This window comes from Heterocephalus glaber, unplaced genomic scaffold (genome assembly GCF_053883595.1).
Source record: "Heterocephalus glaber isolate CG9 unplaced genomic scaffold, H.glaber_assembly_v1.0 deba00001444, whole genome shotgun sequence".
Lineage (NCBI taxonomy): Eukaryota > Metazoa > Chordata > Mammalia > Rodentia > Bathyergidae > Heterocephalus > Heterocephalus glaber.
The window spans coordinates 28,470,763-28,496,029 of record NW_028258297.1 but is presented as its reverse complement, the minus strand read 5'-3'; the positions used below and the strand labels follow the sequence as shown (position 1 = coordinate 28,496,029).

Below are 25,267 nucleotides of genomic sequence, written 5' to 3'. Positions count from 1 at the left end.
CAATGGAAATCATAGAAAGTCCCTTTAGGACTGAAACTAATTTCTACCACATGAGACCTCTGAGTCATCAAATGTGGGGATTGAGGAGTCATGTGGGTCTGGATTGTACTTCTCCTTTTCGACCTTTGCTACCTTAACACAAGTGAGGTCAAAGTAATCTTATGCTTAAATACCTTTCAGGAGGGAGATGGGATATATTTAACATCCCAAAGAAGCACTACTCTAATCGCTTCCTCTGCCATTTAAATCCGTTTCTCCTAAAGTAGCTGTCTTTTGGAACTGAGCTTGTCAAGTAGATCAGAATAGAATTACAGGCCCTGCTGGGCCTCTGAAGCCTCAGCAGCTGTATGATGTTGAATGGAGTTAAGCCAGCTGAGACCAATGTGCGACATAAACTCGTAGTTAGTACTTTGATGAAAGAGACACAGACCCACAACACCAGAAGGTTCAAGAGATCCAAATGAAGGAGGAAGGGAAAAGATGAAAGGTGAAATTTCCATTTCTAAATCATAAATACACACAGTATGTATACAGCTCTGTGTTAATTAAATGAGGACTTGGAGTCTGAGACTCCTTTTTAGTTAACAAATGGGTAGGTAGCATATATAAAAGTAGAAATGGAAAAGCAGAGGAGGCTCCCCATTATGAGGGACAAACTGGAGCTGAGTTAGACCTTGAAGAAAATGAGACATTTTGTCAAACAAAATAAATGTTCTTTTCAACCTCTTGTATTTCCCCATGCTTAGCCCTTGTTTTGATGCTTGCCATTTCGCCATTTCCTCATTTTGTTGTTTTCTGGAGTGAAGAGAGTTAATGCTGCCCAGTACACTGCACTGTCCCCATTATGCAAGAAAGGAAATCCTGAATCCAGGGCACAGGCAGAACAAGTTCATATTGGACGTCTTTTACAGTTGGACTTTACAAAAACGGATAAATGTTCATCTTTGAAGATTACCTTCCTCTGAAATCTTACCAACCAAACACTTCTGGACCCAGATATTGAGAAGAGAGGGAGCAGGCAGGGGAAGACTGAGAAAGAGAAAGAAAAAGAATGAATTCTTCCAAATCTTCTGCATCACGATGTGCAGGTAAAATTTGCAACTCTTCCTTTTGTTCCATCGATGTTATGGGTACAGGTGACGAATGTGGTAAGGGACAGAACAATAAAAAGCACTCAGTAAAGTGAAAAAAAGGGGGACAGATGCAGAACAAGGAGAAAAGGGAAAGAAAGAGAGATTAGGGACAAAGTCATGTCGGAAAGCTTGCTGACCTGGGTACAGGCACGGCTACCCAATCGATTATTTCTGCCTTTCCGTGACAATCCAGGCCCCTAGGACTGCACTTCACTTCTGTGGAATTGATCTTTTTTGTAAAGTCTGTTTTGAAACAGGGAGGAACTGCCTTGTGATTGTTAATGTTCTGTCTAATCTAAAAGAAATTGAAGGTGAGCAAGGGAGGTAACAGAAGCAGAGAGGTGGGAAGGCATAAAAAGAGAGAAAAGCTAATGGGGAAAAAAGCCTTGAAATGTGCGTTTTGGGTTTTTTGTTTTTTGAAGTAGTTTTACAAGCATCTTTTCAACAGGAGGCTTAGGACAAGCCACACACCCGAGTTCATGAGTCAGACTCCACATCAGCAATAGGTTAAACCAGGGGCTCTGTGGTCTTCAGACCACCAGCCTCAGCGGCCTCACAAACTTCTTGGTTCCATACAAGTTGTGATGAATTGTTAACTCAGGGAGCAAGGCCCAGAAATCTGTCTTTCAGTCAACTCTCCAAGTGATTCTCATGCATGCTGAAGTTTGGGAATTACTCAATACAATGTGAGGGGAAAGAAGTAAATAAGGATTTATAAGACTCATGTACCATTTTTTGTATTTGCCTCTGGAAGACTATGTTTGTGCCTTTTTTTCTACAGAGAAAGGATGCTTCTCTCACCAGGGATTCTTCTGGGCTGTGGCTGGGGCCTCCATCCTGTTTCTCTCTGCCTGTTTTATCACCAGATGTGTTGGTGGGTGCCAAAAGTCTCATTCAGTAAATTCTCTGAGCTGCCTGTGATTTCTCTTCTCCTACATAGGAAGGCTTTATATTTCACATTTTCCCTATTAATTCCAGGCTGTTCCTCAAGCAAGAAACCCCAACTGGTACAGAACTCTTAGCAAATTTCAGGGTTCTTGGACACATTTTATCATGATGGATATTTCACATCTTCTTGGTGGTCTTGAGTTCTTTCCTTTGTACCACCATCATCAGTACACTGTTCTCTTTTGAGATAACAAGCTTGAAGCCTGAACTCACTGGTCAAGCACACAAACAAAATAAATTTTATGGAAGGAAGAGTAGAGAGGGCTCGGCTTGTCATAAGAGTGAATGCAAACTCAGTAGTTTCCCCTTGGGCATGTGAGTCTGAATAAAACTGAATCTGTCTTTGTGAATCAAGAAAACCATGAAATGTGGATTCCTTGACCAAATGAACCCCAGTGCTTCTGCATGTGGAAGAGTAGATAGTAAAAAATATCAAAATTATTGGTAAAAACATTGTGAAAACAAAATTGAAAAATTGATTTTTTAATCCAAAATTAACTGTGCCCTTTTTTTTACAGTAACGTATCAGAGCTTTCGAACTTGTGGTGAGAAAAAGTTGCAGCCACATGAGCATTTCCAGGAAATTTCCTGTGACAATAATGGTTCAGGTATAAATATCCTCAAATTGGAACATCAAAATGTATACGTCAACATTTTCTGTATTCTTAACTGACTCTAGAATAAGTAAAATTATGTTCTATTTTTTTCAAAAACAAAATGTATATCCCACTTGTGCTATGTAAAGAGTTGATAAAGGTAAAGGTACAAAATTTTAGAAATGCAATTAGCAATGGAACAGGAAATCTCTCAGACATTAGTGTTTATTTAGAGTAAATTTGAGGTGAAATGTAATTTTTCTTTTCATTCACTACTTCCAGTGGAGGAAAAAAGTATAGAGAATTTTCAAGGAACTCAGAATTATACCCCAAATGCTCTTATATATTGTCTTGTTCCATGTCTTAATAAAATGCTATATGACATTGGGAAAGTGGCTTTATTTTCTGAACTATAGTTTCTTCATCATTAAATGAAGAGAAAGTGGACTTGTATTTTTAATAAATTTCAATGGCCAATGTTCTATAATTTCAAGAAATTTAACCATCTTTACACCAGTGATTTGGATGATTTTAAGCAGTAGCAGAGAGGTAGCTTAGGAATCACCCAAGAAAATGCATAACTTGTAATTTCTGACTTTGGCAGACTAAGAACAGATGATAGATATGAGATAGATTGCATATAATGTTGAATTTATTGGTACTGGTATCTAAAAAATAAATATTATATTCAAAAGCCAAGGAAATTGCTGTTTATGTTTATTGACATTGGAATTATCCATAGCCTTAGATAGTAAGATGTGATATACAAATAAGGGATTCCAAGGCTTCTAATTATAAATGAATTATTAATATGTGATTCCATAAGATGAGAAGAAATTTTAAATTTTATTACTCAGTTCAGCTGGAACACTCACTGAAACATCTCTCCTAGGTTCAGTAAAGAATTGCTGTCCGCTGAACTGGCAACACTTTCAATCAAGTTGCTACTTCTTTTCCACTGACACCATGACCTGGCCATCAAGTTTAAAAAACTGCTCAGGCATGGGGGGTCATCTTGTGGTTATCAACACAGAAGAGGAGCAGGTAACCTGAGCACACACCCTGCTGCTACTGTAGCATTCATCACAGATGCCATGCTTTCCCCATATGTTTGACTCCTCAATGACTATGTTGGCATGTATGCTGTTCCCACTACCTCTGGAGATCAGCATCTACTTTAATTGTTCTTCATTACTAGGACAACCTAATAAAAAGCTGATTTCCACGTGGAGTTCTATTAGTTGGCAGTGGAAAAAATATGATTGGGAGTTGATTGTTTTAGCACGTTATATCAAATAGGGCAAGCAACTATTGTCTATTATCTCCAAATTGTGATTGATAATGCTTTGTAGAAGATACATGCAAGAGATTTGATTACCAATAACAGTGCAGGTACATTGAGTAGTTATTGAAAATCTTCTATGTGGAAAGTTACTTCTTACAGTTTACTTTTGCTATATATATTTACCACAATAAAAAATTGAATAGAGACTCTCTGATGACCTTACACTTGCAGATTCATTTATCTATTCCCTCCAGCCTAAATCCCACTTTACTTCTTTTAATAACAATTAATTCCAATATCTCTTCAGAACTGAAATAGCTATTTTGCTCTCTTTGGTTGTGTCTTTTCCATAGGAATTCCTTTTCTACACCAAACCTAAAAAGAAAGAGTATTACATTGGCCTGACGGACCAGGTGGTTGAGGGGCAGTGGCAGTGGGTGGACAGCACACCTTTCTCTCTGAGGTAAGAACCTTCTTGTAGGGAAATTTTCATGCTGCTTCCAGTGCTAATGTTAGAGCATGGTTGAGGGAAGTGCTCAGAGCTTCCCTTTGTCCCACAAGGTGCATTCAGGTGCATCTTTGGCACTACTAGACGCAGGGAGAGGATGAGCCAGAGCAGAGGAGAAAAAAGTCAGGCACAGCCTCTCCCATTCCCTGGGACTGTCTCGAGAGTAAGAAAATAATAGATGGGAAGGAGGAGGAGATTGGAATGGGAGAACCGCTGAGTGAAAAGTAGAAGAGAGGCAGTAGAACTGAGTCTTATCTGCAGAGGGCTGTAAATGAGGAAACAAACAGTAATTTGAGTTTGAGAGCAGATTCATACATTGTGAATGTGGGAACCACTTGGTAACATCTTTCTTCACCATAAAGTCCTTTTAATGCCTTTACATTATTAAAACAGGAGTTTTGAATTTCCAGAGTTTTCCCTCATTCTGTTTTATCAAAATTACCACTTTCTAAAATACATCAATGTTATTAGTCTTTACTTACCATTTGAAGAACTTGAAGGGCAGAAACCTTCAGTGGCTGAGTGAACAGCTCTACGCGTAGCGCCCGGCCAGACTCTGTTCTCCAGGACAGCTGCACCAGGGCAGCGCTGTGACACTGAAGGACACACTCAAGTTAATGCATAGTCTCTGGAATAGGGAACCAGGATTGACATGCAACAGTAGTGCAAAGGAAACAAATGCACCAGGGGGTCAGCCCACCTTGCATGGCAGACCAGAAAGCCAAGCAGACCCCACTAGGCCTCGGGACCCACAAACTCAAAGGCTTGCACAAGTGGCCTGGCTTCTCTGAGACGCCTTTTCTTCACTGATAGATGAAGATGGCAGTAACTACCTGGCGGGATTGTTGTGAAGTCAAATGACACAACATCATTTGCCCAAATATGTTGCAGGCCTTTATTTCCCCTTCTTGGAAGTTAAAATCTGCCCTCTCTCTTCTCCAGTTTCTGGGATGTAGGGGAGCCCAACAACATAGCCACCCTGGAGGACTGCACCACGATAAGGGACTCTTCGGACCCAAGGAGGAACTGGAACGATGTGACCTGCTTCTTCAGTATGCTTCGGGTCTGTGAAATGCCAGAAATAAATCCTTTGGACTGAGAAAATTACCTATGAACAGGAGGCATGGCTTAAATCTGCAATGCCGAGGAACGAGTATGACCGCATCCACGAACCCAGTGTGAGAATATGTTCATTGTACATCACGAGGATTTCTTAAGTATTTGTTATTGTGATAAAAATAAAAATAAGTAATTTTCCATGTTATAATTCATGATATGGACTGAAGTGCATTCCCCCCCCACCTAATCTAAGGTTCTCTTCTTGGAATTTACAAAGAAAGCCACTAGGAAATACTCTGAGAGGGAGGGCACACTCCTTTTGATACATTTGTGAATATTTATGTGAAAGTACAGGAGCATACAGAAAGTAGAGATTTCAGGAAAGAAGATTTTTTTTAAATGCTTTTGAAAGATCAACTGATGGTCCCCTTCTTTCTAAGTCCTGAAAAATCTGTCTTCCTTTATACTGTTTTTATCTCCTCTCCAAGCATATATAGTCTCTGTCTCCTGTACTAGTAAGAAGCTCCTACAGGTCGTGAAAATTCTACCTGCTAAGAAGGCTGGTGTGGGCTGTCTGGCCACAAGCACTGACCCTCCCCAAGGACCAGCCTTGCTCAGCTGATGCAAACACACTGCAACCTCGTGCCTGGAGCTCCCTTTCTCTGCCCTTTTCTACCACCCAGATCTCACCCGAATGTGCATCCACTGCTTGGATAACACTAGAGGTCAACAGGGAAATTATTCAAAACGGAAAAATGCAGATCCACTCTTTCCTATCCATTTGTTTCACGATATCCTATCATTACAAATAAGGCTACTCAGGCCCCAGCTTTAATAACAAAGTTTCTCCCTATAGTGCTGTAAGGAGGCCCTCAATATTCTCACATGGGGCGATTGCATAATCAATCCTTGAATGGAAAAAATGAAACTGAACAGATGAGTTTAATGTTAGGAAAAAGGAAAGGAAAGAGAGGTCAAATTTCTCTAATTTGCTATTTCAGAACAAACCTGAGAGGGACCACCCTGGCCCTGCTCCCCTACAGGCTATAAGGTATTTATAGGATCATGAGGATAACAAACAGGGGCTGTGGGAGGGAAAAGTCACCATGGGACTTTTGAGAGATCAGTACAAAGGAGCTGCTGCTCTCTGCCCTGGGCTGAGTTATTTGTCAAGAGCAGAACTGAATGATGATTGAGAGTTACAGGGTGTGGCTGGGCTTACTGGGCCTTATTGACCCATGACGATACATCTGCAGCAGGTGTAAGCATAGCAGGGAAAAGGGATTTAAAGTGGTCTCTGCTCGGACCACGATAGCAGTGCTCAGAGTCCTTCATTTAATATATTAGCCTTTTTTTTTCAAATGTTTGTTTCACATGGCATTGTGACAATCTGGTTTTGAAATCAATTTGCCTTTAAGCCAGAAGTCATTCAACCTAAAATGAATCTAATTCATTTTAGAATCTTTAACTTTCTAATTCTCTTTTCTCATGGCACTGGAAATTAGACCTACAGGCATGCTAGGCAAATGTCTTATCACTGAACTACATCCCCAACTCATTTTGGGGTTTGTTGTTAAATTTATGTTGACACAGGGTCTCCCTAAATCGCCCAGGCTAGCTTCAAACTTGTGATCTTTCTGCCTCTGCCTACTGAGTTGCTGGGATTATAGGCTTCAGGCACCACCCTTGGTTTCAATTTCCTTTGAAAAATCATAGCATCAATGTGGAAATACCGAAAAGCAGATGAAGACTTTTTGTGTACCAGTGTTTGCTACGGCTTCTTTGCTATAGCTTGATTATTTTATGGTTTAGCTGCCTATAATAGAAACACATAGGAAAATATTATTTTACAATTACTTTCTCATGGATTTATAATTTAAATTATAAAATTAATTTTTGCCTTACCATTTTTCCAACAAAGAAGTAATTGCTCCATTTTTAGTAGTTGAAGATCATTGGAGCAGAAATAAACTATTTGAAAAAATAGGGGTGGGAAGTAGATCACCCAGTGGAAACTGCTTTGAGGTTACACAAAGACTTGACCCTTTATATACCAGAAAACACAGAAAGTTGCCCAAAATGTGATTCACTCTTCTTATTTCCAATAACATACTCCCAAAACAAAACAAAAAATTAAGATTTAAATTCTATTTGAGTCCTGTCCTAGTCATTTTTTCATCATTGGGACACAATACCCAATACAAGGTGTAAGGGAGGAGAGATTTATTTTGGCTCACAGTTTGTACAGGTTCAGTCCAGAGTCAGCGAGAGGGTGGCAGAGAACAGGGGCCCGGGGAGGGAAAGTGGCCCAGGAAGCAGAAAGCAAAGGAAGTGTGGGGGTGCGGATCCCTTTCAGGGCAGCCTCCAGTGACTAGCCTCTTCTGCCTCACTCCACCTCCTAACAGCAAGTCAGCTACAACTCCCATAATCCAGTCACTCCCAAAAGCCTCATCTTTGAGCCCATGAGGCATTGAGGAAACATCTAGGTATAAATGCTAATGGGTTCTTAAATTTTTAAAAGAAAAATCACTACTATTTTTCATAGAAATTGCGCATGCACATATGGATTATCAAAAATTCCTACAAAGTACAATTACAGAAAGACACAAATGAGAAAAATTACAAACTCAGGCTGTAAAAATAATTACCATAAACATCAGTTGATTATAAATTCCAGAAAAGTGTTATGATTTTGATGGGTTGTGGCAATTTGGAAACTGAGAAAAGGGAAAAAGCAGGAGGGTCTTTCTCAACTTTTCCTTGCTTTTCTTCCTTAAATGCAAGGTAGTCCCCTGTCTGCCCTCCCTCCCTTCTCCCCTGGATGCCTTCAAGTACTGGGGGTCCTGCTGCATCCCTGGAGGGAAGTAGGAGGAATCTGGACAAACAGGCCCTGCTAAATTATACTCTGTATCTAATCACATTTATTTCCAGAACTTTTCACCTCTTGGTCAGACTGAACATAAAATATGTAGATTTCTGTTTCTTTGAGTATTCTTTTTTGAAGAATGTTGTGTCACGTAAAACTTACATTAAAGAAATGGATACTCTTTTTCTCTTATCTCTGAAAGGCTTCGGCCATGGACCTGACATTTGATGACAAAAAAATTATTCCTTTTTGTTCCCAACAACTTCAAGAGTTAGATGGAAGGATGGAAAGACAAGAAGTGACAAATACACAGTCACACATAGGCACGTACACATGCTCACATACATTTGAAAAGAATCGTATTTGCTTAGTATATATGAGGCTCTGGGTTTGATCCCCAGCTCCACTTTAAATAAATAAATAAATAAATAGGAATCAAAATAAGTGATATTTTTAGACATTAAACTTATTTTACATGAATTTAAGATATGAAAAGTTGAACTGAAGTTAAAGGATTCTTGAACTTTAATTTTGTATGATTTGAAGATTATCCACTAACCATTTCTTAAAAGAGCCTTTAAGTAAAGAAAAGTATAGAGTTCTTGGTTTTCCAATTCCTCTTCTTTCCATTCTTTCCAATCCCTTTTCCCACTTTTCCTTTTATTTATTTTTTATTTATTTTTAGGCAGGGTCTCCCTAAATTGCCTAGGATGGGCTTGAACTTTGAATCCTCCTACCCTACCCAAGGGAAGGGCCCTGATTGCCTGTCAGAGAGTCTAGTTGGAGCCTGTGTTGGAAGAGACTGGATAAGGGGAGGGCTTAGGGTTGGGGGAGGAAGTGAGAATGTAGAAACCTCAGTGCACTCTGGAGGGCAACCTAGTGGAGGAACCAGTTGTATGGAAACGTCACAGTGAGGATGCCACTCAGGTCTCCTGTACAGATGGCTGAGCACAGCTATCAGAGTCCAAAGGGAAACCACCAAGAGCCAGGATGGGGTGACATGGGTGTTCCTGGAGGCCAGCCAGAGCAGGGTGGAGCCTCTCCTAACCTAAAAATAGTTAATGTACTATTTTATTTTAAAATCTATTGTCTATATTTTCAGGATGTCATGTTATTGCTCTTTATGTATTGATAACTTATCCAGAAGATTCTGAATGCTCTTATTTTATTTTAACATTTGGACATACAGTTCTTTATATTTTTCTATTTTGATTAATTACACTTTCCATGTAGTTGAGCTATTCATCTAGTAGTCACTAGCCACAGGAATCTATTGAGCATTATCTCAGTTCAGAGAAGCTGGAATCACAAAACACATATCAGATGTTTGAGAACTTAGTTTGACAAAATTCTTAAATATGTCATTAATAATTTTATACTGATCACATGATTAAGTGATAATATTTGGGATGTGTTGATTTAAATAAAACAAGGTGGTAGAATTAATTTCACTTGTTAACTTTTATTTCTTGATATGAGTACTTGAAAATGTAAGCATATACAGCCTACATTTTTACATTGCTTTTATTGGTACATTTTAGGTATACAATATGACATTCATCATTGGGAAATTCATCATTGGGAATTTGTACCTCTACATGATATATCTTGGCTCTTATTTTTTTCCCCATTCCCCTGCCCTCCCGTCAACCCCTCCACCTCCCATTTACAAAGACTTTGTTTCCATTTTTTCATTTTCTCATTCCCCCTCCCACTTCCCCTTCCCCTTTGCACCTTTTCTTCCTATTTCACATTATCTATTATGCCTTTTGATCCTTATTTACACTTTCAGTTTCTCACACCAGAGAGAAAATTAAATATTTACACATGTCCTATTTATTTCACTTAAGAGTATCGCCTCAATGTGGATCCATTTAGCTGTAAATGTCTCTAATTTCTCATTTTTTATGGCTGAGTAGTACTCCATTTTATAAAAAAATGACATTTTCTTTTCCAGTCTCCAGCTGTTGGGCAATTGGGATGCTTCCAACTTTTAGCTATTACAAACTGTGCTACTATGAACATAGGTGCACATATATCTCCATGGTATGGTTCTTTTAATGCTTTTGGGAAGATAGCCAGCAGAGGAATACCTGGGTCAAATTGGATCTCTAACCCTAATTTTTTGAGGTATCTCCATACTGATTTCCAGTGTTTGCAACATTCTAAACTCCGACAAACAGTGAAGAAGGGTTCCTTTTTCCCCACAGCCTTGCAAGCATTTCTTATTGGTTGATTTTTTAATAGCAGCCATTCTTTCTGGAGTGAGGTGAAATCTCAGCATTGTTTTCATCTGCATTTCTCAAATGACCAATTATGTTGAACATTTTTTCATATGTTTATTTGCTATTTCTACTTCTTTGTCTGAGAAATGTCTGTGCATTTCAGATGCCCATTTTTGGATTGGATCTTTTAATTTGGGGGGTTTGATTTTTTTTAAGTTCTTTTGTTTTTTCCTCCATTAAGTTTATTGGTACATTTTAGGTATAAAATACATTTACATACATCATTGGGATCTTGTACCATTACATGACTATTTTGGTTCTTATTTTTTTTCCCTCCCCTGCCCTCCCTTCACCCCTGCCACCCTCCCCTATTTGCAAAGATTTTGTTGCCATTTTTCTCCTTTGCTCATATTTTTTCTTTTCCCTTCTTTCCTTTCCCCTACCTCTCCCACTTCGCCTGCTCCTTTAGACCTTCACTTCCTATTACACGATATCAATTATACATTTTAAAAATTAAAATATCAAGACCTAGGAGACATTACCACAGATTTTACAGAATTTAAAAGGATATAGAAAGCATATTTCAAAAATATATTTTACATAGTAGACCTTTGTCTGAGGAACGGCTGGTAAAAATTTTTTCCCACATTGTGGATTGTCTCTTCACACTGTTGGTGGTTTCTCTGGCTGTGCAGAAGTTTTTTAATAAGAAGAGATTCCACTTGTTAATTGTTTGTGCTAATTCACATATGACTGAGGTTTTGTTCATGAAATCTTTTCCTACATCAGTTTTTTAAAGAGTTTTACCTAACCTCACTTCCAGCCGGTTTAGTGTTTCTGTTTTAACATTTAGATCTTCAATCCATTTTGATTTTAGTTCAGTGCCTGGTGAGAGACATGTCTAGTTTTAACCTTCGGTAGGTCGAAACCCAATTTTTCCAGCACCACTTATTAAAGAGGCTATCTTTTCTCCAGTGAGGGTGTTTGGGTCCTTCGTCAAAGATGAGGTGGCTGAGTATGTTTTGAGTTGCTAGTGCATCTTCTAATCTGTTCCACTGATCCTCAGGTCTGTTTCTATCCCAGTACAATGCTGTTTTTAACACAGTAGCTTTGTAGTATAGTTTCAAGTTGGGGATTGTGATATCCCCTACGTTGTCTTTGTTGCCTAGAATTACTTTTGCAGGTCTAGGTCTCTTCTTGTTCCAAATGAATTTTTGGATTGTTTTCTCAAGGTCCGTGAAGTATGCTGCTGGGATGTCAATTGGGATTGCATTGAATCTATACAGCAGTTTTGGAAGTATGGCCATTTTCACTATTTTGATTCTTCCTACCCAGGAGCAGGGGATGTCTTTCCATTTTCTGATATCCTCTTCAATCTCTTTTTTCAGAGTGCTATAGTTTTCAGAGTAGAGGTCTTTGATTTCTTTCATTAGGTTGATTCCTAGGTATTTCTCTTTTTTGCTGCTATTGTGAAAGGAGCTGTTTCTCCATTTTCTCTCAGCAAATCTGTTGTTCATGTACAGGAAGGCTATTGATTGTTGTGTACTGACCTCGTATCAAGCTACTCTACTGAGTTTGGTTATTAAGTCTAGAAGATTTTTGGTGGAGTTCTTGGGGTCTTCTAATAGAGTATCATGCCATCTGCAAATAATGACAATTTAACTTCTTTGTTTCCTATCTTTATTCCTTTTATTTCTTTCTCTTGTCTAATTGCTGTGGCTAATGTTTCCTAAACTATATTGAATAGGAGTGGTGATAGTGGACATCCTTGTCTTGTTCCTGATTTTAGTGTGAAGGATTTCAGTTTTTGACCATTTAGTATGATATTGGCTGTTGGTTTTTCATGGATGGCTTTTTTCAGGCTGAGATAAAGATCATCTATTCCAACTTTTTGTAGGGTTTTTATCATGAATTCATGTTGGATTTTGTTGAACACTTTTTCTGCATTTATTGAGATGATCATATGTTTTTTGTCCTGGCTCTATTAATATAGCATATTAGATTCATTGATTTGTGTATGTTGAACCATCCCTGCATCCCTGGGATGAATCTCACTTGGTTAGGGTGTATGATCTTCTTGATGATCTTCTGCATTCTGTTTGCCAGTATCTTATTGAGGATTTTTGTGTCTATATTCATTAGGGAGATTGGCATACATTTCTCTTTTTTAGTTGGGTCTTTCTCTGCTTTTGTGATCAAGGTGATGTTTGCTTCCAAGAGTGAATTTGGGAGTATTGCTTCCCTTTCAATTTCATCACCTCTCAATACATTCAAATGTATTCTGTCAGCCCCATCTTCTCATTGTGAAAAGTCCTTGGAACACTATCATCCTTTTCTGAACTGGGGTTGCTCTGTGGTTTGTTTCAGAACTATTTTTTGTGGATTTTTATTATTTAATGGAAATATTTTGTAATTTTAAGATGATTTTAAATATAAACAATAAAATGAAACATTTACTTATAGAGAATATAATATAAAACAATTTCAAAACTATTGTGTTTTTTAAAAAGATATTTAACAGTATGTAGATAATATTTCTATTAGTGTAAAAATTGTGAGTATGTCTATGTAGTATATAAACACATGATTTTATATATATATATCTTTTCATATTACATAGAGTACACAGAGAGCTATTTATAATATATAAAATACACTATATGTAGTTGATATAGCTATATGTAGTGTATATAAACATATATGGGAATCTATGTAAAATCTGATAATTGTTGTCACTCTAAAGAGGCATTAGGGGACTGAAGTTCAGCATAGATGAGAGAAATTTTCTTCATACATTTATCAATGTGTTTATTGTTTGCTTTTAAAATCATATATACATTACTTTTTTGGAAAATAACACCACATAAAATTCTTTAACTGTTAAGCTTTAGAGCTAGTACAATCTACTAAAATAACTAGAATCTATTTTGACTGTCACTGTCAGCCTTTTTAAAGAAATCGTGAAGAATAAAACAAGTGCTGTGGCAGTTGAAGAGAGATGAAAAAAGACTTAGGGTGAAAACCGAGACCAATGAAGAGGCCCTCTCATTAATCCAGATAGAGATGGTGGCTTGGGGCATGGATATTGCATTGGAGGTGACGAAAGATGGCCAGCATTGGGAAAAACAGGATGAAAGGTACAAGTGTGGGTACGGACTAATGAAGTCACATACACATTACATTTTATTGACAATGGAATTTCTGTCTGTACACAGAATATGAATTACAAATGGATATTAACTACACAAAGCCCAGTTGAACTTATAAAAAGTTACTTCAACAGGTTTTGTGTTATATAGCTTAGTGAAAGGAAAATGCAGTTACTTAGCACCACTTCAGAATAGCTGCTTTAAGTGTAGACACATATGCACAAAGACATCACATCACCATCATCATCATCATACATAACCAAATAGTAAGTCTCCAAACAAAGTCAATAACTGACTTACAGAATAAATATTAGAGTTTCTTATAAAGTAGTGGTTGACAGCAAATTTTAAAAGCAGCTGAGAGATCAGCAAAATTGTAAGAAAGTCTAACATATTTTGAAGTTGGATGTGACTTTTAGCAACATATAAATGGGTTAAAAAATGTGAGTCTTATTCACATTATAAATGAAAACACCAGTGAAGTGCAATTTCAAATAATTAAGAACTTTTAGTTCATGATAAAGAGGCCAAGATATCCCCATAAACATTCTTAGAATTGCAAAGGGGAGGCACTCATCTCTAGTGAAGGGCAGATGTGGCCCCAGGCCTGTTAATCACAAGCATCAGCATCACAGAGATGGGCCTATCAGCTTCCTGGGGGTTTTGTTTCCGCCTCAGCTACATAGTTGAGGGAGGGAGTTTATTTCTAGCAGCCTGTAATGGACTTTTCCACTGAAAAAGAAATTAAACCACCTTAAAACTACCTGCTTTAAAGAAACATTGAGAATATAATAAAAATTAAGCCTGTTAAATATATGCACTTTTTATTTCCCCGTATAATACCATAGTTTAGAAATAATCTGTATTGTTGCTGTGGAAATCTGGTCACAGAATCTCAGCATGTTGTTTAAAAATTTGAAAATGAATCATCAAACAATTTTATATATATATACATATATATATACACATATATACATATATATATACATATTCCTAAAATAATTTTTAAATGTCCCTGAATTTGGGTTAAATATGATTCACCACTACCAGTTAAAATATCTTACTCTGATATTTTAAGAATTAAGAATTTGACCATGAGAAAAATGACAAAAAGATTGCATTTTTTTCCAGCTGTTCTGTTTCATATGAAGTCAATGCAAACAAAGTGAAAAGTAAATACCTTGCCATACTATAAAGACAGGAAAGATAAAGAAAATAAGTAAAGCTACCATATTATTTATTATGAAGCTAGTGCTCCAAGTTAAGGATTTTTTTCTTTTTGAAGAGACCATTGAAGAACTATAGCAAAACAACATCATCAAGTCTCAACTTGATTCAACCAACTTGAAGAAGTCTGGACAGTTTTCTTACCTTCTGTTTAACTTTAATTTGTGTTTAATGTTTTATTTGTACAGTTGACAACTAAGAAAACAATGGTTCTCTCTAGGATGTTAATATATCATCTAAAGTTTTTTGAAAAGTGAAAAAAAAAGAAGAAAATAAGTAAAACTGAAAATATACCATGGAAGAGCATCTTTTCTCTATTTCATTGATGGATGTATATGCTGTCATCTCATTAACTCTTTTCTGTCTGCATCAGGAAGGCTACTTTGTAGATTTCTACATGAATACTGCACCAGGTATCTTACAAATCCTACTTGTCTTCAAGTTACAAGGAAAATCATTCCAACCCCATATGTCTCGGTCATGAACAAGGACAGCACAATCTTCTTTCTGAATATTATTGAGTTCATTCTCATGCCAAAGTCTGAAAGAAAGAGTATGTATGCCAATATCTATAAGAAATAATACACATAGACATAGATTATAAATAGATATAGAAATATATAGATATAGAAAGACACAGATATCAGGGGAAAATCCCAAGAAAATGCTCCTATCAACAATTAGAAGCAGCATTGTTCATAAAAGAGTCACTGAATGCATGTGACCATTTTGCACTTGAAATGTAGCTTTTTTGTATTGAAGTACACTCCAAGTGTTAAGTGCACATTATATTTCAAAGACTTAACACACAAAAAAAGATGTAAAACACATCAATAATTTTATATTGTACATCATTAATATAAATCTCACGTCTCTTACTAGTAAAAAATATCGTTACACTTATAGTTTTGTTACTTTTATATTACATAATATTGGTTTCAAAGAAGAAAATAACAAGTTTATGAATGTATTTAAAAAATGACAAATATTTATGGTGTCTTTATCTAAATGTCAAGCTTAAGAAAATTTTTGCACATCTCCCTTAAGCTATCCATTCTCTAATCAACATTATACAAGCAAGAATATTGAAAACTTCCCTGAAGTCACAGGATTATTCTACAATTGGGACATAATACACACAGGTTACCTCAGTCTTAATGAATTCTTGCTACCTTTGCCTATATGTGCTTACAAATTCTCTTAGTTTCAATCAATATACTCACGCCTTACGTGGGTTAAATGGTGTCCCATCTATCCAGCGCCACTGACCTCTCGCGTTTTCACTTTTAAGTCCAATGAGATATGAAAATATTTCATTCAGAATTTTAGTTGTGAAGTTCTGCATCCAAACATAAACTTTTATAAGTATATTTGCACTTAGGTGATGGTTGTTATATTGAAAAGAGGAAATGAGATCGGTAGATTACTGCTTTGGGATTAGGTCCATTTTCAAATTTTGCTTGTAAAGTTAATTAGTGCTTTGATCTCACCAAACCCTCAGTTTTCTCATCTCCAGAGAGTATAAGTCCACTATTTCCTAGAGTTATTGTGAAGATTAAGTGCTATCATACTTGCAACCCTCTTAGCACATGCTGGAAAGGATGGCATTTTAAAGGGGCTTTTGTGTTTTAAATCGCCTTCTTTAACTATTTGTACATTTCATTAAGTTGTGTTTTATTTGAAGAGTTGTCAAATATGTAGGCAGCAAAGCCTTGGAAATAGTCCTTGAGGTTACTCTATTAAGTGGGAAAAGAGTAGACTCTGAATCCTGGTACATCCCACATAGAAGTATCTTACATGAGGAGATAAATTTCAGCTTTTGATAAATTTAATTTACCTTTAGGTTTCCTTATTTTGAAATACAACCATACATCTGAGCTATTTTTCTTATACTTTATTCTGAGAAGCTATTCACTCACATAGCAGAGAAAGTTACCACTTCCTGTCCAGTGTGTCTGGCTGTGCCCAAGACACTGGCTTTGCAAAGATGAGTAAAATATAGCCCCGTCATTGGAAGAGATGCCACACAAAGAGTAAATGCCGCAATTTCTCTGTGGAGAAAAAGCCACAGCAGTACCTATAACTTAGAATAGGGCAGCCAGCAAATAGGGCAGGTGGTCAGGATAGCTTTCTGGAGGAAATAACACGTGAATGAAATCTGGAAAGACCAGAAGAATTCAGTAACACATAGAAAATTAATTTTCTAACATGTAAAGTATGTTTGCTTTTACATACAAAATATGTATCTTGCTATATAATTCCTATGTATGTATGTTTCCATTATCAGAAAATTGGCAAATTACACTACAATATATATTGGGCTTTGCTATTTATGAAAGACGCCACTGAAAAGGAAAAGGAAAACCGGGACAGAGAAAGGGAGAGAGAAACAGATGGAAGGAAGAGAAAAATAGAGAAGGAAGAAAAAACTTTCCAAGGGATGGAACGGATGAAATGCAAGGGGCAGATCTTCACCGGAGCGGAGAAATGCTCTCTCCACAAAGAGATTCAAAGCATCAGAGAAAGTGGGGGTGCCCTGTACCCTCCAACGCACCTGCTCTGCGTCAGACACGATGCTGGCCAGGTGGGCCCCCATCCCGGAGCAGTTCCTCTCACTGTCAGCCCAGGTCATGTTGTCGTTAAAAGGAAAAAAGCAGTTGGACTGGGAGGCTCTCCAGCCGGCAGGACAGCAATTCCAGGTATCTCCTTGGGTGAAAATGGAAATGGAAATGACGCAGTTAGGAGAGCACAATTAATCTGTGAAGGATCACATAACAATTTGATTACTCAGTGTCCAGCTGTGGAACTGACACCTGCATAACCAAAATCACTGTCTCTTACCCATTACAATGTCTCCAAAAGTTTATCTCTAAACAGAAGTATCTGAAATCATATAAAACTGGAAAAATATGAAGTATTTACTTAGAAACCATGATCATTATTCAATGTCTACATCTATTTACTTTCATGTTTAAAGTGTTTCTTTAACAGAGCCTTTTGTAGGGCAATTTATCTGAAGGAGGCAAGAATCTGCTAAAGCTCAACATTTCCCCATTCTCTCAAATGAGACATCTTTACAGATTCCAGAATAATAAAACACGTAAAGACATCTTAGCAAAGCTATATATTCTACAAGGAAACTGTTCTTACCACACACTGGGAAAATGGAGTTAAGTTCATACTATGCTTTGGATGTTCAAAATAGTCTATAAAGGTGTTAAGTTATATTCTCCAGGTGTTATGCCTGTGCCAAGTTTGGTTTTATGCTATATTATTCTTTTCTTGTTCACTACTGACATTCTTTAAATTGAATTATGAATTTGAATGGAAATAGAAATAAATTCTCTTATGCTCTCAGCTGGCTGTACCTTTCTGTCCTGATGTCTGCCGGATGCACGTCAACTTCCTGTGGTACTCTGGCAACTTAAACATATTTGTTCCTCTCCTACAGCATACAAAGTTGTGATGAGTCACTATGAAGAAGGAAAAAAAAATGTTATTTTCGCTTTACGGGTAACCACTTAATTAGGGAAAGGAGGGGAATCTTTCTAACTTTATTTTCACCTTATTAGTTAAGACTCCCACATTCTCTTCTCTTTCTATGTAGTTCTTTGTTCCAGCTCCAGGTAAAACATATTTTTGAAAACTAATACTTTTATTTCATAGTATCTACTTGGGGCTGTGTATGGGATGTTTACAGACTTTTAGATGCATGTGATTTTAAGTATATTTTTCTGTCAAAATTTAGAATGGAGAAGTTCTTGTGATCACTGGGATAGTTCAACAAAGTTTTATGAGCCTTATAAATGTATTACATTTTCACTTTGAAATATAACTAAATGTAAAAAGCAAAGAAAACTATGAACGCAGTTTAGTAAGCTTTTGTAGTACAAACACACTGGGTAACAATTGCTGGTTCAAGAAACAGAATACTGCAAACAGTCCTGGTGACTCTCATACATCCGATACACCCCACTCTTCTTCCACAAGTAACCATTACATGCTTTTAATATATTCACCTTGTCCTTTGCTTCAAAATATTGTGACTTAATAAAATATTCCCAAACCACATATATCAGATTTTCCTGCTTTGGAATTTTCTATAAATGAAATCATATAATATGTATTACTTTTGTTCTGTCTTCTGTCCAACATTGTTTCTAAAATGTATCCATCTTGTTATATGCAGGTATATATAATTTATATTTTCACTGCTGTAAAGTGATCTATTTTCTTCCCACAGTGAAACATATTATTATTGAGAACTAAGTTAAATAGAAATTAATAGACAGAGAGGGAATGGGCCAACAAGGAAGTCACACCCAAACCTTCCTAGAGATAAACATCAATTTGAGATTACACTGTAATTAGCACCACCTGATCCAGTGAGCCCACATAGACATCGGACACACAGTGACCAGAACGTCTGGACCCATACTCCCATTCCTTTCCAGGACAGTCTGTTCTTTCTATGATAACAAATTATAGATAAGCTGAAGTTAATGATGCTTGCCTTCGTGCCTCGTTTCCCTGTTGGATCAATACTAGCTAAGGGACTTTACTTGCAATCCTATCGGTTGACTACAGCTTGACCCATGTTATACCCACAATGTGACTTTGCTGTATAAATTACCCTTGACAAATTGCCTCAGTGCCACAGACTCAGGACCCCAGTGGAAATCCAGGAGCAATTCTTCTTCCTGATAAAACTCTCTTAACCTCCTTCTTTGGTTCACAGCTTCATTCCTCGACTTTGTGAGACCATGAATGCAGCATATCTGACATCTAGAGTATTGGAAGCTATTTTCCCCATGACAATATTGATATTCTTCTAGCATTTGTGTGGAATGCTTCTAGTGTTTGGCTAATGTGAACTGCTACTCTGGGCATTTTAATGAACTTCTGTGGGATATATATCTAGGAGTGGGGTTGTTGACAATAGGGTCTACAGGTTGTAAACTCTTACGGGGTGAACTTTTCCACAGTGGTTGTACAGCTGTGCACTGCTCCAAGCACCAATTCATTAGAGATCTACTTTTCAAAGCAACGATATTCAGAAGTGGCAGACATTTGAATGATTGCCACCCTGGTATGTTTGCAATGGTATCTCAATATGAGTTGCATCTGTCTTTCATGGATAAATAACGAGGTCGATGTTGGGAGCAATGCTACATAATTCTAGGGAAAAATCATTTGGTTAGCCTAGTTCTCTTGCTTACAGCCAAGCTACAGAATAACTCCAGTTTGGCCTCCAGTCACAACTGAGACTTCAGTGATCCAGTGATGCTGTGATTCTCCAGGACAAGAAACATCCTTGTTAACATCTTGTTTACCCGAGATGTACTGAACTCTCTGCAAGCCTTTTGTTACACCTTGTTTATCCCAATGTGAACTACTGAACTCTCTGCAAGTCATTTGTTACGAGGTACTGAATAAAAGGTGTGGTAAGCTGGGGGCTTTTGTCTTTGCTGCCCAGAGCAGCACTGATCAGACCCAAAGCTCAGCTTCTTCTCAGTCTCATTTTTCTACCTTTCTTGTAATTCGCCGTGTGCTGCCGTGGCTCGCAGGAGACCAGGACTCACTGCAGAGGTTCTGGTAATGTCCCCTTCCCCTGTTCCCTACAGGTCGACACTTTGAATTATTATTAAACTTTCATTTTCTTTTTCTATAGAATGTATTTAAGACTTGATCCATTTTTTTCTATCATATTGTCAATGTTTCTTCTACTACTTTGAAAGTGTACATCCTACACACTAATTATTTATTAATTACTTAAATATTTTCTCCTATGGGTTTCTGCTTTCACTGTGGTATCTTTTATTATAGAACAACTTATTTTAATGTGATATAATTTCCAATGATTTCTTTATTTTCTAATGCATTTCAACTCTTCTAAGGAAACATTTTGTTCATCTTATCATGAAGATAGTCTCCATTTATCTTTTCAAAGCTTTATTGATTCACTTTTTACACTTTGACAAATAATTCACCGTGAGTTGGAATTTGTACATGGTACAATGTAGTGGCCCAGTTGCACTTAAGTACAGATAATCAATAGGCTTTAAAATATTTATTAAACAAAACTGTCCTCTTCTCATAACTCTGTAATCCTCTCTTCTGCTTTATATGAATTTGTAAATGATTTCTCTATTCTTTCCTCCACTCTGTTTGTCTTGTACCTATACCACATAACTTTGATGATAATAACCTTATTTTAGGTCTTGATATCATAAAAAAAATCTTCCTATAGCATCGATGGTGGTGATGGTTTCTCGAATTTATACTTATCCCCAAACTTGAGATGTACACTTTGAATATTTATAACTTTTTAAATGTCAGTCATGACTCAAATTATTTTTAAAGATGAAAGAACTAGTCTTCCAATGATGTTTTTCTTTTCACAGTGGGTGCACAGTGGATTTTTGCTGCTTACACTTCATTCTTTGTAATCCCTATCCAAAATTGGAGATAATTTATTATATATCAACTTTAACATGTTCATAAAATGGTCTTTTCATTCCTTGACACAATGCAGCACCATCAAAGACCAGAAGGTCCAGTATATAAGTCTGAATTTGAAGTCTAAAACATATAGCAAAAATGGAACAACTTTATAAAGGTTATTTGAGAAAATAATTCAAGAAGAGTTCCACATTAGCTAATAACTTACCCAAACAATTTGCAATAAAACAAGCACCAAGAAGTGTGATGAAAACAGAAGCAACAACCCACAGGACCATCTGAGAATGCTGGCATCCTTGCATTAGGACGAAAGCAAAAATAAATGGGTTATTGTCCATTCTGCCACAAAGTCTAGGGAAGCCAGCTCTACCAAGAAGAAAGAAAGCTAAATATAAGAACATTCAAAGTATTTTAGATCTAAAGAACATCTTAAATATTTCCTTGGAATAAATCAATTTTAGAGCTTACTCATAAATAGAAAAGAAAAATGTTAATTTCTTTGCAATTTTGGAACAGGAAAATTTTTTATATGTAAAGCACAAAACCAAAAAACCATAAAAACTGATGTTTAAATACTTAAAACATTAACACTTCTGTGTAACACAATGTGAAAGAATAAGAAATATGGGGAAGAAACAACTTACTACAATATCAACACCTAGATGACATGAAGAATTTCAAAAATCAATTCAAAAGCTGAGCAAAACTTTGAGTAGAAAATTTGCTGAAAATTTAATTTGCTAAAATTATAAATAACTATTAAACAAATGAAAGTGTGTAGGACATTGTAAGTTAAGATGTTAAAGTATGGTTTTTCATATAAAACTTTAAAAGTAAATTGAAACTATGAATTGTTGGGTGTCTGAGAGAAAGTAAGCATTCAAGGTGAGGAATAAATGCTGAGGCTGAGACTGAAAATTAGACCAATCTTTTAGAAGTGTCAATTTAGTAGTATTCACCAATTTTAAATGCATTGCATTTGCTACAAGAATTCCACTTCTAGGATTGTCATATAGAAATAACTAAAAATATTTATATAAAAGGATATTTGTTACAGCATTTTTTAGAAAAAGCACTCTAGAACTCACTATTTACATGTTCATAATTTAATTATAATATATCAAAAATATCAATATCAGAATTTCTAAATTATCAAGAATCTCTATGATGAAATTCTACACTACAATTAGATAAAAAATTTGCAAGACATACCCTTACATTAAAAGGTATTTTGGCAGACTATTGTACAGTGTGAACCCACTGAAGTTTGGCAAGGCAGATTGGTGAGAAGAACAAACTTTAATTTTAAATTCATATATTTTTCCATTCATTCTCTATATTTCTTGAAAATATTATTTTATGTTCACACAATGCGACTCCTTTGGTGACCCACCAGTCAAACAAAAAACCAGATAGTCAGAGCCTCTGCCATCTCATGATCCTACATCAGTGTGTTTTCTGTATCTTCCTTCTCAAAGAATCTTCCCAAATTATTCCCTTCCTTTCCACTTTTTTTCTCTTTTAATGCTTTATGTCCTCTGTTTGTACAATCCACATTGTATAAAGAAGTTTCTGTTACCTAACTTTTTTGAAACTATCCATGTGTTCCTCTCCTCCACAATTAACCTCATTTTTTTCCACCTCTTCCTTTCCATCACCATAGTCTTCAATATTCAAAACTACTATCCACTTATATTTTAAAATTTTGGTCATAAAACCATCTGCTTCTTAAAATTAAAAGAAGACTACTCACCTTTTCTCTGCGGTTCTACTAGCCTCATTGTGGGTTTGTTGTCTTTGTCCGCTGATTGGAAGGACCAGGAACCTCTTCTATTTTTTCCCCAGAGTGTGTATCTATGTGGATACAAGAATATATTCAGAAATACTTAATACTTACCTATTTTGGTGAGATTAGGCAGTCCACAGCACAAAAAGTTTGCTTAGTAGAAGTCTTTCCAAAGACTGAGGTTTCCTTTGATTGACTCCAGCAGTTGGTACAAAGCAAAAAGGAAGTTGAGAAAGCAACACCCAAAAGAGTCAGTACAAGTTCCATACATATGTTGAGAATCCTATGTGTCATATAAAATTTTTCATTTTTTTAATTCAGACAAAATATTTTACAATACCCTAAAGAAGTCATTATGTCTAATAAAAGTTAAATAATATCTTTCTCTTTTCCTAGATATTATATTTCTTAAAGTAGCTATATGCTTGAGACAAACTATGCCCTAGAAAGTTCTTTGAGCTGAATAAGATGTTCATACAAGTGGCACAAGACAATACGAATAAAGAGCAAAAACTTTTAGTGTATGGTGTGTATGTATACTGTATGTAAAGACACAAAAGCCTTTGTTTTTAAGTTGAGGAAGAGGTGGTGGAGCTGTTAATTAAAATCCAAATCTTCCCACGTGAGACAAAATAACTTTGTTAGAGCAGAGAAAAATGAAATGTAAGATTCTGTGATAAAGACATCACCTGTGTCCCAGACTTCACATGTAGTAGTGTTATGGGGTGAACATCGGTGTCTCTCCAAAGTTTATTCATTGCAATGCTAATGACCTCTGAAATGGTGTTCTAGCTGGGACCTTCAAGAGGTAATTAATTTTAGCTGAGATCATGAGCATAGGCTCTTCCTCTTGGACTTAGTGCCCTTACAAAAAGTGGTCAGTATGTTTGTACTTTCCCTCCTCCTTCAGCTTGGTGTGTGAATACAAAGCATGCACATGGTCGTCTGCCCGCCTGGAAGAGGGCTCTGCCATTGCCTGACCATGCTGGCTCCCTGATCTTAGACTTTTCGTCTACAGAGTTGTGAGAAATGAATGTCGTTTCTCATCTATTGTATGCCGCTTTATTACAGAAGCCCAAGCTAACAGAGACAACTATCTAGCAGTTTGGAGATCCTATTTAAAGTCTAAATGTCAGAATATAGACTTTTCCTTTCATTCTTCCCTAGTATATTATACAATATTATTTTAAATATAGATAGATAGGTTGACAGTGATCTTGAATGAAATACTACTTTACTATATTAATCTGGGGGTGAGAATATAGAAAATTATAAATTTATTCATATATATATTTTTCAGCACTGTCACCACAAAAAGCATCTGTATATTCTCAATACAATTTTTCATTTTAAACCTAAAAGCTAGATTTTAACTTAAAGCAACAAATTTTCTTACTGTAAAAGTCTAGGATTCTGGAAGATATATGAATCCTGTTGAGAGTAAGAAAAAAAGAGACCTGGCACATTCTGTCATTCCCAGAACACAATTATAATTTCAAAAACATGAGGGAAACTGCTCTAGAACAACGTCTGAACTGAGTGACCTGTGTCCAAGCCAGAGTTGTGGTTATGAAAAAACAATGTGAACAAAGAGCAAAGGCGCTATTATTCTTTGTCTGGGAGTTGGAGCCCTGATAGAGTTGATGATTAAACTCCAGGATCTTCCTAGATGATAGAAAGAAAGCTTGTTAAAATAAAAAAAGAAGAAAAGTGTAAGAGTATGTGGTAAAGACATGATCTTCATCACAGGTAAAACAGGACTTTAAGGACAAGTTTAAATAACTTGACTACAAAGATAATTTATTTCTTTATGAAAATTAATTGAAATTGCTTGGTATAAAAATCCATAAATTCACAATGATTCAAAAAAGACATGATTTATATAATATTAATACTTTAGGTTCTATTTATTATTTAGTGGATTTCAATAAAGGTTTTATGACATCTATATTAATATATGAGGTGTTAATTTCTTCTAGGAAGAATGTATACATTTACAAGCATAGGTACGTACTGTTTTGTT

The 25,267-nt window shown here is 36.3% G+C and overlaps 2 protein-coding genes across 9 annotated transcripts; one reads left to right on the top strand and one right to left on the bottom strand.

The window, feature by feature from the left end:
- The first annotated feature begins 866 nt into the window (after positions 1-866).
- On the top strand, positions 867-5,737 carry Clec4e (C-type lectin domain family 4 member E). Of its 2 annotated transcripts, XM_004869493.3 has the most exons (6): positions 867-1,088; positions 1,915-2,007; positions 2,600-2,689; positions 3,570-3,721; positions 4,316-4,425; positions 5,413-5,737. In XM_004869493.3, the coding sequence occupies exons 1-6, from the start codon at positions 1,052-1,054 to the stop codon at positions 5,567-5,569; spliced, it is 639 nt and encodes a 212-aa protein (XP_004869550.1). In that variant the 5' UTR covers positions 867-1,051; the 3' UTR covers positions 5,570-5,737. The 2 variants fall into 2 exon arrangements, with proteins under 2 accessions (XP_004869550.1, XP_087070294.1); XM_087214168.1 differs by lacking the exon at positions 1,915-2,007.
- Positions 5,738-13,403: 7,666 nt separating this feature from the next.
- Clec4d (C-type lectin domain family 4 member D) lies at positions 13,404-23,481 on the bottom strand. 7 transcript variants are annotated; one of them, XM_004869496.3, is made up of 6 exons: positions 23,356-23,481; positions 21,667-21,753; positions 18,365-18,469; positions 17,551-17,702; positions 16,220-16,335; positions 13,404-15,537 (listed from the first exon to the last, which is right to left on the bottom strand). In XM_004869496.3, the coding sequence occupies exons 2-6, from the start codon at positions 21,734-21,736 to the stop codon at positions 15,390-15,392; spliced, it is 591 nt and encodes a 196-aa protein (XP_004869553.1). In that variant the 5' UTR covers positions 21,737-21,753; positions 23,356-23,481; the 3' UTR covers positions 13,404-15,389. The 7 variants fall into 7 exon arrangements, with proteins under 7 accessions (XP_004869553.1, XP_004869552.1, XP_004869554.1 ...); XM_004869495.3 differs by having other exon boundaries at positions 23,212-23,422; XM_004869497.3 differs by having other exon boundaries at positions 15,051-15,537; positions 16,227-16,335; positions 23,212-23,422.
- Positions 23,482-25,267: the final 1,786 nt, after the last annotated feature.

What these genes read in the sequence shown, in the direction of transcription:
- Clec4e (XM_004869493.3), top strand. Translation starts at nt 1,052, where the DNA reads ATGAATTCTTCCAAATCTTCTGCATCACGATGTGCAG. An exon ending in TCAACACAGAAGAGGAGCAG is followed by an intron (nt 3,722 to 4,315) that starts GTAACCTGAGCA and finishes TCTTTTCCATAG; the next exon opens with GAATTCCTTTTCTACACCAA. An exon ending in AGCACACCTTTCTCTCTGAG is followed by an intron (nt 4,426 to 5,412) that starts GTAAGAACCTTC and finishes TCTCTTCTCCAG; the next exon opens with TTTCTGGGATGTAGGGGAGC.
- Clec4d (XM_087214162.1), bottom strand. Translation starts at nt 23,239, where the DNA reads ATGAGGCTAGTAGAACCGCAGAGAAAAG. An exon ending in TTTTATTGCAAATTGTTTGG is followed by an intron (nt 18,470 to 21,666) that starts GTAAGTTATTAG and finishes CCTTCTTCATAG; the next exon opens with TGACTCATCACAACTTTGTA. An exon ending in TGGGACACCATTTAACCCAC is followed by an intron (nt 15,566 to 16,226) that starts GTAAGGCGTGAG and finishes TATTTCTTATAG; the next exon opens with ATATTGGCATACATACTCTT.